The sequence below is a fragment of the Macaca fascicularis genome, chromosome 8 (assembly GCF_037993035.2).
Source record: "Macaca fascicularis isolate 582-1 chromosome 8, T2T-MFA8v1.1".
Classification (NCBI taxonomy): Eukaryota; Metazoa; Chordata; class Mammalia; order Primates; family Cercopithecidae; genus Macaca; species Macaca fascicularis.
This window is the reverse complement of record NC_088382.1, coordinates 45,258,117-45,272,568: the sequence shown is the minus strand read 5'-3', so window position 1 is coordinate 45,272,568 and position 14,452 is coordinate 45,258,117. Positions and strand designations below refer to the sequence as shown.

The 14,452-nt window shown below is 49.2% G+C and overlaps 1 protein-coding gene across 26 annotated transcripts in view; it reads left to right on the top strand.

Annotated features, from left to right (window-relative positions):
- Positions 1-14,452, top strand: part of ANK1 (ankyrin 1) — a 246,513-nt gene that overhangs the window by 118,333 nt on the left and 113,728 nt on the right. Inside the window, exon 1 of one of the 26 annotated variants that reach the window (XM_015454716.3) lies at positions 10,531-10,593. The exons of the other annotated variants lie outside the window; for them this stretch is intronic. Coding sequence (XP_015310202.2) covers positions 10,555-10,593 — 39 coding nt within the window. The 5' untranslated portion in view covers positions 10,531-10,554. Of the gene's footprint in view, positions 1-10,530; positions 10,594-14,452 lie in introns of those variants that run through there. 26 annotated transcript variants of the gene reach the window in all.

The window sequence follows — 14,452 nt, the reverse complement described above, 5'->3', positions numbered from 1 at the left end:
ACGTTGCCGGCACAGCCATAACGTTATTGTTGTTGTTGTTTGAGACCAAGTCTTGCTGTGTCGCCCCGGGCCCAGGCTGGAGTGCAGTGCCGTGATTTCAGCTCACTGCAGCCTCTGCCTCTGGGTTCTAATGATTTTCCTGCCTCAGCCTCTTGGGTAGGTGGGATTATAGGTGCACGCCACCATGCCCGGCTAATTTTTGTATTTTTAGTAGAGACGGGGTTTCACCATGTTGGCCAGGCTGGTCTCAAACTCCTGACCTCAGGTGATCCACCAGCCTCAGCCTTGCAAACTGCTGGGATTACAGGTGTGAGCCACTGCACCCAGCCGTAATTCCTTAAAAAGACATGAAGCCAAGGCTTTAAGAGGGGGGCCTCTAGATACCCTTCAATACTGTGCAGATAAGAAATATCCAGATTAGACACATACCTTAGGATTCCCCTGGAGTGGGCAGGGTTTTCTACAGATAAGCAACATAGAAAGAAATGAAGCTGTGGTTGACAGTTTAGAGCTTATTTCCTCACCTTTTAAATTGAAATAGTTATAAAAAGGGTGATATAAATACTGTATGAAAAGATACCTGAAAGAGCAGCCAGCCAGAATTCATAAGAGGATTAAATTGAAAGATAATGGTCCCTCTTCAATTATTAAAATAATACGATGAGCCCCCATGTGAAGTATTATTTGTGGCACCTGCTCTTGTTGCCTTGGTAGTAAAGAGAAAACAGGACTAGGAAGTTGAGGGCTGATTCCAAGGTGTTTTCCAGTGGTAGCTGCTAAGCACCCTGTTGAAAGGAGTTTAAGTGCATCTTGGAGGAAGGAGCCTGTCTTCCTGTTGTTAAGTTGTACAAATGGAAAAATTCAGGAGGCACAGGTAGGCCAGTTAGTAATTTAATTGGGTTTAATTGCAATGTTTTGGCTCTGGGAAGAGAGGGGAAACCTCTGCAGTCAGCATTTAGCCAGTGGAAGCCACCCCTTATCAGCAGGGTCCCAATGACGACGAGTAAGTGGGTTTTACAGCAGAGGGTCCCCCGGGCTTGGTCTACCTCATTATCCTTTCTTGGAGTCTAGGATCATTCTGGGCCAGCCAGGAAGGCCTAGCACCAGCTCCTGGAGCTTCTTTCTCTTGGTTCAGAAGTGTGCAATGGCGGTTACATGATGATATTACTGTCGTAATTCTAGAGAGCTCGATTGGAGTGGGCTGGGATTATTGATTCAAGGACTCCCCATTTCTCTATGGCTCTTGTAAAGGACAGATTCCCCCCTCTTTAAACCCTGGAGGGCCTAGTTCATGGAAACAGATGCGTCACATTTCTGCATTGAACGTGATGGTGATTGGTGGCTGGCATCTTTTCTGAATAGAGATAATGGCCAAATTATTAAAGATGCCCCGGTTGCACCCAAATTTCCAAGACTGAGCAATTCTTATTGGAGAATATTGAATTTCAGTTTTCCCCTCTACCCTAAAAATACCTTGGGTTGCAGGATGGTGCAAAGCCCAGGGTCAGTCCCTCTGCTGTGTTCCATGCACTGCCCCAGGCATCATGTTACTCCTGGGGGACTTTGGACAAATGACTTAATGTTTTTGTGCCTTAGCTACTTCTGTGAAATGGGAATAATAATAGTTGCTAACTCATAGGGTAGTTGTGAGGGTTAAATGTATTAACACATCTAACATGCTTTGAACAATACTTGGCTCACACATTGTAGCTGTTACTATTATTACTGTTATTATTAGAAGTAAGGTCTCACCTGTTGCCCAGGCTAGAGTGTCATGGCAGGATCATAGCTCACTGCAGCCTTGAACTCTGGCCTCAGGCAACAATTTTCCCAGCTCAGCCTCCCGGGTAGCTGGGACTACAGATGCGCACCATCATGTATGGCTAATTTAAATTTTTTTGTGTGTATAGAGAAACAGAGATCTTGCTATGTTGCCCAGGTTGGTCTCAAATTCCTGGCCTCAAGTGATCTTCTTGCCTTAGCCTCCCAAAGTGCTGGGATTACAGGCGTAAGCCACCATGCCTTGCTGACTGTAGCTTTATTATTATTATTGTCTTCAAATCGGTTTCCCCTTCCTGCTCTTAATTCTGTATCTCATGGTCTCTGTGGTGAATCATCATGGGCTAGAGGGTGTGGAGGGGGCCTTCCAGGCCCAGTTCCCAATGGATGGTTCAAGGCTACCTTCTCCATGCAGGGAAAGCCTTGCTCTAGAGGCTGAACAAACTCCAGGGGTACAGACCCCAAATTCCAGGGTCACAAGCCCCTCTGGAATCTTGGGCAGGTCTCTCTGGCTGGCAATGGGCCACCCATTCTGGCTGTGTCCCTTGGGGTGAATTGTTTAAATAAAGGAGAAGCCTCAGGGGACCCCCTGGTTGGCCCTGTCTGCTCCAGATGGCAGCTCATATCAGGCAAAGTTGCATTTCTAAGGAAGGGTGGGAACCTTTCTTCATTGCTAAGGGTGAGCGTGCCATGCAGGGCTGTCCAACCCCTGGGCATCCTTCAGAAACTCTGGAGCCATGGGGTTCACTGCCAGTACTTAAGCCTGTTTGGCAATTTGAAAAAAAAGGAGTCCCTATTTTCCCTATTAGCACCGTCCCAGTGAGTTTGATTTTGCAGTTTCTCCGGTATGTGCTCCTCCTTCTCGCATACCAGCAGGCTGCAGAGGAAGGTTTCCCTAATGTTTGGAAACACTGAAGGTAGTTTAGTAAATGGGCCCATTCTGGCAGTGCCACTCATCCACGTTTTCCAAAATGTGTGTAATTTCCACTCTAGTCTCGGCTCCCCAGTCCGCAATATGTTCTGAAGTGTCAGTTCTAAATGCAGCCCATTCCTTGCACAGTGGGGAAATGTGGCATGCTCTGTGGCATGGGCCAGGGCTCTTGGTGATGTGGGTGCACTTGGAATTCTATTTAGGCACCCACATGACACCCCAACATCTTCCCATCCTCAGCAGAAAGATGTAAACTATTGAAGAGCTGTCTGCTTCGCTGCCTTGGGACTGAAGAAACAGAATTGCTCTCTTGGGCGTGACTGGCAATTTAGGACTAATGGAGATTGTGGGGAAAGGACGGATAGGGCAGGTTGGGGTGTGAAGGCTTTTTTCTGCAACACGGCCCTGGCCCTGGGATGGGAAGCACCTGAAACTTCTCTGCCTAGAAGACGACAGTGGTCCCAAGGCTGTTTCTACAGGGGCCATAACAGCACATGGGGGCATGAACAGTTTAGTCAACCAGCCCCGAATATCTGATTCATTTAGAAATCTGAATTGACTAGATTCCAATCCAGCTAACGTTTATTGAGCCCCTGTTGTGTGGCCAGCATTGTGCTTAAACTCATGTCTGTTATTTTGAGCATGCCTGATGGGAGCTCCTATCTGGTTGACATGGGGCACATAACTGCATCGTGTTCCGCTCAGGAAACATGTATTGAGTGCTGCTTCTGTGCTAGGCTTGGGGATTCTGAGTTGGGCGGAGATGAGAAGAGACCTCATCTCCTACTTCCCTGCCCAGGGAGTCCTGGGTGGTCCCAGAACTGTTCAGCAGAAGCATTTGCTTAATCTCAAGGCATTTTGTTCTTTAGGAATTCTGGTTCTATTTCTTATCCAAAAAGAGACACAGATACTGAAGCTGAAATTTGTTATTGTACATAAAACATTCTGTTCGCTTCATCTGGTTATTTGATGGGAAACAGTGGCGTTTGGATGCCTGTTTATTTCTCACTATTGGGAAAATAATCCTGTCCCCTGCAGGCTTGCCACTTGGGTCCACTCCCCATCCTCCTCCAGCACCGTGACTGGGTTTCTGGGGAGCTGGGCACTATGGCCATGGGGAACTTAGACTTTTTGGGTCTTCCTGTTGTAAATTCTTGGCTGTGGGCTCTGCAGTGCATGCAGGAGGGAGTGGGGGTTCCAGAGCATATGATTTGAAAATAGGAAGAAGGGGGAGATGCCAGATATATAAAAAGCACATAGATTTTTTCACACTGGGGGTAGGGGGATTAAAAAAAAATCTCAATTCTGAAAAATAGACCCAGTGTGCAAAACCTTTTCCAACTCACAAGCTTATTACGAGTCAAATTCCACCAAAGCCGTGCCAAAGAGTGGGCCTGTAACCCAAGAGATCCCTTTGGAAGGACTGTCAATATCTGATCCCAGGAATAAGGGGAACCCCTGTGTGTGTGAAGAGAAAATCTTAGGTTCAGCTGTGCCTCCCTGCTTCCCTCCCTCCTCCAGGGATCTCGGGTTTAATGTTGGCCCTTTTTGGAACCCACACAGCACCTTTCTCATGGGTTTAAAAATAGACTCTAGGGCTGCCAACCCTCTTAAAAAGAACATGATGGAGATCGGTGCCAACTCTGTGGGGCCTGATCTGGGCTCTGATCACCTCCCTAAATAGACCCCCGCACTTGCCATCCCTTACTCCAGCCAGGCTGGGTGCCCAGGGTACCTTAATTGACCACTGGGCACTCCCCACACAAAGTTAAATAGAAAAACAACCAAGACTCCATTCCCCTTTCCCTTTCTTCTGTCACTGCCATCAAGGTTTAGAAGGAATGACCAGGTTTGGAGGGGGTCAGGTTGGATTTCTGATTCAATTCAATGTGACATTTGTGTGGAACATTCTGTAAAGTTCCTTCCTAGTTAATAACATTTCCCCGACAGCGATGCTCTTGGTGGCTGACACACTCCCCAGGGTGGTCGCTGGCTGGGTCTGAGTGGCGATAAACCAGCCTGCCTTTCTCAGTAAAGGGTGGAGTTCCTGGTACCCACCCTTATCGGTGGTGCCCAGAGTCTCTAGGAACGGGGGTGGCTCCTTGGGTGGGTGGGGATGGAACAGATGGAAGGAGGGTCAGGAGGAGAGCTGAACGGGTCAGCGGGCCACAGCCAGCAGCAGGACACTGCAAGGGCAGCTGCGGACAGGGAGCGTGGGGGCACAACTGAGTCCACACATTGTTTCTTTGCTGCAGAGAATATGGGCATTGAAAAGGGTGCATTGTAAGCCCAAGAGGTCTGGGTGCAGGGCAGAGCTTTGAGATTTCTTGGGGTCTTGATTTCGGCCATGGGTGTTTGACCCTGGGTAATCAGTGATGAGGCCTCGATTTTCCAGTGTTGAGGTGATATCAGTGACACCCCACACCTCTGGGGGAGATGTTAACCTTTGACAAAAGCTTTAGTCGAGAAGAAATGGAGGGCAGGAGGAAAAAAGAGCGTCAGCTGTCATTGATGGAACACTTACCGTGTGCCGGAAGTGATGGTCAGCATTTTACATTATCCTCCCAATATTGGAGAGATGGGTAAAGCTATTTTCATTTTACTGATGAAGAAATCAACACTCAGAAAAGTTATTTCCTTTATCAAAAGCTGCACAGCTCTACTGATTTAGAGTCTCTTAAGAGGCTGTCCAGAAAGCAAATAGTGTTGTTGCTATTGAGTTCCGGGTTTGAGTTGATTGAATAGGAGGGTTAAGCGGGATAGTCATTGCCACAGGGCCTGAGCTGCCAGGACGCCCTTCTCTTGAATCCTGGGGCTGCGTGATCTCAGCTCTGATGTCCCTGTAGAGAGCAGCCACCTCAAGTCTCCGACTGGCCACCATTTGAAGCAGCCTGGACCTGCTCGCATGGGAGACCACTTGCATGGGATTCTTTGCTGCAAGCTTGTGTTCTTCCAGCTCATGAAATCCCTGCAGGAACTGACAGCAGCAGCAGCCCGTCAAGTGTCCCGGAGTCCCTGTCTACACCGAGAACAGCCCACCACATCAAGCTAGGAGCAAGCTGGGGGTTTAAGTGCTGCACAGTCTATTTCTTCCCTTTCTTCTCTCCCACATCATCCCCGCTTGGCATAGCTGCATGTGGCCCAGAGGACAGAACCCCACAGGCGAGGCCTCCAGTGTTTCATTATGCTTGTCCGCAGAGAGACCTGCAAGGAGACAGTCGGTAAAATATTTAGCAAGATGGGAAAAGCCTGAAGACTCCATGAAGCTACAGGCTAGAACAGTGGTCTGTGTCTGCCAAGAGTCTTTAGCCTTTTCTTCAGCCCATCAATTCCTTTCTGGTGGTTTGTTTTGATCTCACCAGCAGATCTTAGCACACTAAATGCCTACATTAAAATGTGCAGCCTTGAAGTATGAACAAAATGGAGATGGAGAAGCAGGATGATTATTTGTGGTCTAAGGGTGTGGTTGTGAGGGAAGGTTGAGGGGACAGTCAGTTATGGGGAAAAGAACAATAGTTTAGCTTTCTGAATCCCTAGAGCCCAAAAAGACCCTTCCAAGTCATACAGCTTACCGAGTGATCTATATGCCAGATCAAATGTTGAGGTTATTTTTTTTTTCCTGCCATCCTGAAGGATCTCCTGCAAAGATTAACCCCTTTCTGACTAATGAGTTCTATTAAGTCACATATCTCTTATAGCTGGAAAGTTCTTTCTGTAGAATCTAAATCTTTTCCATAGCAACTGAATCCCAAGACTTACAGTTTCTTTATGACTCATGGAAGTGGTGGGGACATCATTCTTCTAACACCAGTCAGTAATCACTGTGTTTAGCACTGCCCAGCACTGTGCCAGTCACATAGAGGAGTAGGTGGGGAAAGCAAGGGAGAGGGACTGGGAATTTGGAACATGAGAACCAAGCTGTCTCTGCCTGGGAGACATTTAGAATTCAGTCCCAGTGGCAGGGACCACACCTGGGAATTGGTACCATATAATTAGCTCCACTGTGGCATTTCAGGCTGCAGTGCTGGAATTTATGTTTCAAGGGCTCTCTCCCTTAGCTTTATCATCTCAGCTCCTTTAACCTCAGGCCTCACTGAGCAACATGTTTGTAGTTGTGTCCTTTCTCCTCCTCTTGGGCCTTGCCTGACTCATCGCCTGTCTAAGTTTCAAAGCCTCAACCCTAAGGAGGTCATGACTAATGTCAAGAATTCTTGGCAGTTCTGAGAACTTAAGTCCTCTGATAATACTTCAGCATCTTTCCCATTACACTCAGAGTGCTGTGGGTTGTATTCAGCTTCTGGTCCATTATGACTATCACATCTTTTTCTTTGTGATTATATATAACCCACAGTATTGTATAATAAGAAGAAAGACACAGCTTAAGAATTATAAGAACTGGGTACCAAAATGCGACTGGAAATGTTTTGCTACTGAGCTTTGAATATTTTACTTGTAAGAACTGTTTATCTCACCTTTAAGACAGATATTCTGTATAGATAGAACTCTGAAAACTCAGTAAGAAAACAAACTTTCCAATTAAAAAATAGACAAAAGATTTGAACAGATGTATCACCAAAGAAGATATATAGGCCGGGCGCGGTGGCTCACGCCCCTGAAATTCCAACACTCTGGGAGGCCTAGGCAGGCAGATCACCTGAGGTCAGGAGTTCAAGACCGGCCTGACCAACGTGGAGAAATCCCATCTCTACTAAAAAAATTCAAAATTAGCTGGGCATGTTGGCACATGCCTGCAATCCCAGCTACTCAGGAGTCTAAGGCAGGAGAATCGCTTGAAACTGGGAGGCGGAGTTTGCAGTGAGCCAGGATCTTGCCATTACACTCCAACCTGGGCAACAGGAGCGAAACTCTGTCTCAAATAAATAAATAAATAAATAAATAAATAAATAAATAAATAAGAAAAAAAAAGAAGATATATAGATGGCAGATAAGTACCTGAAAAAGGTGTTTGATATTATCAGTTATTGGGGAAATGCAACAGACCCCTTCTCTACAAAAATTTTTTTTAAAAATTCGCCATGTGGTGCATCTATTAGGATGTCTGAATTAAGACAGACCATACCAAGTCTTGACAAGGATGTGGACTGGCTGGCAGGAGGCAGGGAATACCAAGGGGCATGAGGAAACTTTTGGAGGTGATTATGCCCATTATCTTATGTGGCCCTGGTTTCAGGAATATACATATGCCAAAACTTAGTAAATTGTATGTTTTAAATGTGCAACTCATAGTGAGTCAATTAATCCTCAAATAGAAATAGTTGCTAAAAAAATAGTATCTCTTTCAGTTCATTGTGAAAGTCAATTGCATTCGTGTTTTTGAAAGTATTGTACATATGATTTATTCATTTGAGCAGGGAATTTTCTCTCTCTCTCTCTAAATATTAATGTTGGAACAGTGCATTAGAATCTCTTGAGATATTCCACAGGGCTGTGATCAGGGATGTTCCAGTAACCATCATTTGTTAATTGGAGCTCTCTGTGTAGAGGATTCTAGCAAATCTGGAAGGTGGTTTTCAGAGGCGTGAGGCAAGAGACCTGGAGGGTGAGCTGGGCTTTAGCAGCGTGTGCCTGGGGAGGGAAGGGGCTGCATGACTTACATCCAGACAGGCTGCTGCCTTCCAGAGGGTGCCCATCCTCAAGTTCAGCCCCAGTGCTGTGGAGGGTCTTATGCCTGGAGAATTCTCACATTGTTGTCTTCAAATACCAGTTTTTTGTTTTTTGTTTTGAGACGGAGTCTCGCTCTGTCGCCCAGGCTGGAGTGCAGTGGCGCGATCTCGGCTCACTGCAAGCTCCGCCTCCCGGGTTCACGCCATTCTCCTGCCTCAGCCTCCCGAGTAGCTGGGACTACAGGCGCCCACAACCGCGCCCAGCTAATTTTTTGTATTTTTAGTAGAGACGGGGTTTCACCGTGGTCTCGATCTCCTGACCTTGTGATCCGCCCGCCTTGGCCTCCCAAAGTGCTGGGATTACAGGCGTGAGCCACCGCGCCCGGCCCAAATACCAGTTTTTTTTAACACCCATGGGGAGGAGTAGTATTATTACACTTCAGGTCCCTGTTTTTGGCAATACCCTGGCTTTTTCTCTTGATCTTTGATTATCGCACTTCCTTGGGACGCCCGCCGATTGCTGCATGGCTTTGAAGAGTACCTGGTTTGCTTTGTAACACACTCTCATAGTATTTTCTTCTTTTTTAATTTTTAACTTGTTTTTTTTTAGAGACAGGGTCTCACTCTTGTCACCCGGGCTGGAGAACAGTGGTGCAATCATGGCTCACTGCAGCCTCCAACTCCTGGGCTCAGGTAATCCTCCTGTCACAGCCTCCTGAGTAGCCAGGACTACAGGCATGTGCCACCATGACTGGCTAATTAAATTTGTGCATGTGTGTGTGTGTGTGTGTGTGTGTGTAGACAGGGGGTCTCGCTATGTTGCCCAAACTGGTCTTGAACTCCTGGCCTCAAGCAATCCTCCCGCCTCAGCCTCCTAAAATGCTGGGATTATGATCCTTCAAGATCATCCCCCACATTATCTGTTCCTGGCGCTGAGCACACTATTGTTAGGAATCTTGCTGGTGCTGCTAGTGGCAGGGCTTTGGATCAGTTTGGCTCCGAACCGGTTGGACCCACCATTTACTAGTGGTGACCTTGGTCTCGACCCATTACCTCCCTGGGCTCAGATTATTCATTTATCTAACTGTAGTAGCGTTGCCTGCCTTATGGGTGGCTGTGAGGATTAAGTGAAATAATGCAGTATGTCCATCAGCTAATAGGCGCTGAGCATGCTAGTTCCTCACCAACGCACAGCTGTACTGTACAATGTCAGGGGACAGTGGGAGAGGAAAAGAGCATTTGGTATTGTGTCTTGACTGTGACTTGAAGCCATCACGAAGCCGACTCATGATACAAAACACCTATGATCTGAACAAGCCATATTGCTAGGGGCCCAGTTACCTGACACTGCTTTTACTGACGGTTCCCTCATCCCTCTGAATTGAGCCTACTCTTGATGATGTCACCCCAAGTCTTCTCCAAAACCCCTGACATGGGTTTTGACATCTGCCCCTGAAATGACTGCATGAAAAGGCGATGGTGGTCCCAGGACAGAACACTGGTTGCTTACTGCACGGACACAGCCTCGGGTGACGCTAGTTAACCACCAGCGTCAGAGCAGTGCGGGAGACAGCGGGGAGTGACAGCTCTGCTCTCCTGCAACCCAGCTGCGTCTCGCGTGGCGGCTCTCAGGCAGAATCTGGAATAGGCTGATTAACTGGTATCTCAGGACACGATGGAAGAACTCAAAACATGCAAATCGGTTATGGGGCATAAATAGAGTTTGCTGAGCTCACCCCGGCCGCGTCTCGGCAGGCTCCGGGGCCCATTTACTGGGGCATTCGGGGCGGCGGGAGGCAGAGCGGGAGGCCATGCAGCTTGGAGCTCCCCACCTCCATTGGACGTGTGTGCCTCCCCTCCGCAGGGGCAGGACGCCCGCCCCGCGCCCGCCGGCCGGCACCTGCAGCTGGGGCTGCACCCCCGCCCGCGCCACCGCGCGCACCCCCTCCGCAGGGCTTGGCAGCAGATGCCTGCTCTCTGGAGAGCGCTTCGCATTAACTTTCCCATCTGACATAATCATGGAGAGAAAATGAAGAGATCCCATTAGCGGCGGGCTGGCGGGCGGGAGAGCGCAGGGCCAGGGCCCGGCCGGGGCGAGCGGAGGGCGCCTGTATTTTTAGCCAGATGCCGCGTAACTTGCTGGCGCTCCCCGCGCAGCCCAGCAGATAACCGGGAGGGGGAGCGGGAGCCGGGCTCGGATTTCAGCGCGGGCGCCGGACGATGGCAGCGCGACAGGGCAGGTCCGGGCCAGACCCTGCGGTGAGTGCACGAGCTGTCGCGGTGGCCGGTCCGGGGCCGGGGCGCGGGGACCGGGGCCGGGGCTGGGGCTCTGCGTCCGTCCTGCGGGCTGTGGCTCCGTGCCTGGCTCCCCGGCGCCAACTTTCCCGGGCGGGTGCGGGCTCGCGCGCCGGGGCTGCCCTTCTGCTGCCGAGGCTTCTAGCAGGATCCAGAGGAAAATTCCTCTGGCCTGAAGGCTGCGGCCGCGGAGGGGCTGGAGCTGGGGCTGGGAGGCAGCGGGACCTGTGGCCTGCCCGGGAGAGGCGCACGGGCTGGAGCGTGGAGCCGCCGCCGGAGTGCCCCGAGGGGGGCCGGGCCCTGGCAGAGGCCGAGTCCCCTCACCCCAGGGGGAGAGCCTGGCCACGTAGATTCAGCAGAGGGTGGGAGATGCACGGCCTTGGTCTGGGCGGGCCCCTGGCCTGCGGCACGTCTGGCCCCTAAAACTCAGAAACGTGAGGCGCCCGAAGGCCCCCAGGTAGCAGAAAATGAATGGGGCAGAGGAAGGCAGACCTGTTGGGCGCCTTGGCAAGCCTAGAGCTCTTCGCCGCTGTCCCCTTCGATCCTCGCAGCCCCCTGGCAGAATCCCCATTTTAGCAATGGGGAAGTGGAGTTTTGGGGTCTTGGATGAGCACAGCATCAAGTGGCCAAGCAGCGCATCCCAGCCAGGTCTTCCCCAGCGACATCCCAGCCCACCCTGGGTGGGGTGCAGACAGCACAGGGAACCCCAGAGATTTTCCCAAGGTCCCGAGTTCGGGTTGAGAGATTAAGAGGGAGCCCAGCACTCCCGCTCAGGCGTCTTGTTTCCTCAATGACACCTTTGACTTGTTCATTTTATTTTTGCCAATGGTAGTCAGACTGGGGAGTCTGGAGACAGTTTGTAAAGCTGTAACAGCACACCTTTCTGGAAGGCAAAAGGAAAGACGCATAATAAAACACACACTCAGTAGGGCCCAGTGTTCACCTCTGTTTCTCCATCATCAAGGGAGTAAAGGCAGGGCTACCCGGGTATGCTGGCTGGGGACAGCTGTCTTTCCTCATACCCCAGTGCAGCTCTCTGATTCCCCACGCACAAGCAGACAGCTCCACATCAGGGCTGCTGCCTGTCTTCTGGCTGGGCTGCAGGTCCCCCAGGAAAGGACCTGGAATCTCTTCCTGAGAGCTCTGACAGTGGCTATGTTAAAGAAACTACATTTTGCTCCAACAAGACCCCTTGGGAAAGTGGTATTGCCTTATCACTGTTTACAGCAATTGGTATTAGCTCAGTTTCCATTCGCCTTTCTAGATAGGAATTTTGTACTAAAGATCTTGAGAAGGTCAGTCTGATTTGTTCTAGGGAAAACTTAGGCCACCCCAACCCCCTGAGAAGGTGTGAAGAGGCCCTGGGGTTCTCTCACCTGGGTCTGCCTGCCCGTGTTTCTGAACGTCCCCTGCTCATGGGTGACGACATGTTGACATTCTGCAGTGTGTTTCCGGCCCCTCCCTCCGAGGATACTGGAGCCCCCTCGCTCACCATGTATTGCTATATTAGTATCTGCTCAGGAAGTGCAAGTTTAATAATAGTCTGGGTGTCTCAGGTAACCAGGATTCACCACCCTTTCAGAGCAGGCCTGATGAGAACTTAATTCCTAGGAAGAATTCTGTTCCTGCGCGGTGGCTCACGCCTGTAATCCCAGCACTTTGGGAGGCCGAGGCGGGCGGATCACAAGGTCAGGTGATCGAGACCACGGTGAAACCCCGTCTCTACTAAAAATACAAAAAATTAGCCGGGCGCGGTTGTGGGCGCCTGTAGTCCCAGCTACTCGGGAGGCTGAGGCAGGAGAATGGCGTGAACCCGGGAGGCGGAGCTTGCAGTGAGCCGAGATCGCGCCACTGCACTCCAGCCTGCGCGACAGAGCCAGACTCCGTCTCAAAAAAAAAAAAAAAAAAAAAAAAAGAATTCTGTTCCCTTCCTTCTCTTCCATTCCCTTCCTCCTGACATGGGCACAGCCTCCAAACCCAGGCAGAAGGCTTTCTCCAGCCAGAGCTGAACTGGAGAGGACCCTTATGAGCACTAAAAAATGACTAGGTCAGCACAGTGGTGCATACTTGTAATCCCAACATTTTGGGAGGCTGAGGTGGGAAGATTGCTTGAGGCCAGGAGTTCACCAGCCTGGGCAACATAGGGAGACCTTATCTCTAGAAAAAATAAAGAAATTAGCCAGGTGTGGTGGTGCACGCCTGTAGTTCCAGCTATTCGGGGGAAGGGGATGTTGAGGCAGGAGGATCTCTTGAGCCCGGGACTTTGAGGCTGCAGTGAGCTATAATTGCACTGCTGGGGGACCACTCTGAAAGAAAGAGGGAGACGCTATCTTGAAAGAAAGAAGGAAAGAGAGAGAGAGAGAAAGAAAAAGAAAGAAAGAAAGGAAGGAAGGAGAGAAAGAGAGAGAGAAAGAAAAAGAAAGAAAGAAAGAAAGAAAGAAAGAAAGAAAGAAAGAAAGAAAGAAAGAAAGAAAGAAAGAAAGAGAAAGAAAGAAAGAGAAAGGAAAAAGGGAAGGAAGGAAGGAGGGAAGGAGGGAGGGAAGGAAGGAAAGAAGGAAAGAAGAAAGGAAGGAAGGGATATGATTGGCTCAGGAAGCAGTATAGCACAATAGTTAAGAAGATGCTACATAGACTCAAACCCTGGCCACGCTACATATTAGCTGTGTGACTTTGGACAAGTTACTTTTCTGTGACTTGGTCACTTCATCTATAAAGAGGAGATAACAAAACACCTGCCTTGTGACATTATTCTGAGGAGTGAGTGAATCAATTTATGTGGCATGTTTAAAACCTAGGGAGAGCTTTGTGAAAGTAAACTTGTTTTGTTTTGAAAGGAAGTTCAGGCACATCACATTGATTAGGCAGCAGGGATGCAGGCACAGCAGAATGTCTGCTGTGTGCAGATCCCCGAACACGCACACAGGTAGAATTAAATTAAAATGAAGCTGGAGACAAGTAGAGGAAGAGACACCAGAAGACAGCTTTGGTGGGGTGCACAGCAGAGGTGCCAGTGCCTCATTGGTGACCGGGATTTGTGGACACGGTGGGTTAGTTTTCTGTATAGGATGAGCAGACCTCCTGGCCTCCCAATCTGGGAATGGATGAGCCTTGGTCAGGTTTGTATTTTGTTGCTGTTGTTTTTCGGGTCAGTATGCGCTCAGGTAAATATTTTGAATGGAACACATTGGATTCATTGGACACTTCTCCTGCCCTGTTGCATTTGTTGAATGTACCCAGGACAGGTCATTGAATTGGAGCAGTTGGACTAGACAGATGGGCAGTAGGGACTTAGCAGAACATGATGGTAAAGATGAGTGTCACATCCCAACAAGGGCCATTTGCTCTGTAGCTGAAATATTTCCTGGCCCTTAGGAAGTTCTCAATGAATACTCACGGAATGGATCCATGGGTGCATGCATGCACATATGACCCCTTTATAACACAATCACTTGATTGTTCAGATCAAGAGAGCAAGGACCTCTATTCTGAGTTATTGTTCTCTCTTTACCCTAGCAGGATATTGGTCTTGAAATAAGACCCCAGTAAATACATTGTAGAATTAAACTAAGTGATGTGTGGTTGCTACTGGGAGTGGCATCATTATCTGTAGTTCACCTCCCAGATGCCCTGAGGATCCTGCTGAGTCCTGACTACTCTACGTCTGTAGAAGACCAAAAAAAAAAAAAAAAAAAGAAAGAAAAAAAAAGCTTTAGCAGTTGCACTTCACTGCTAACTATCTAGGTGACCTTAGCCAGTCACTTTACTTCCCCAGGCCTCAATTTTATCATCAGTGACAAGAAGGGCTGGAACTAGATGGTTCCTT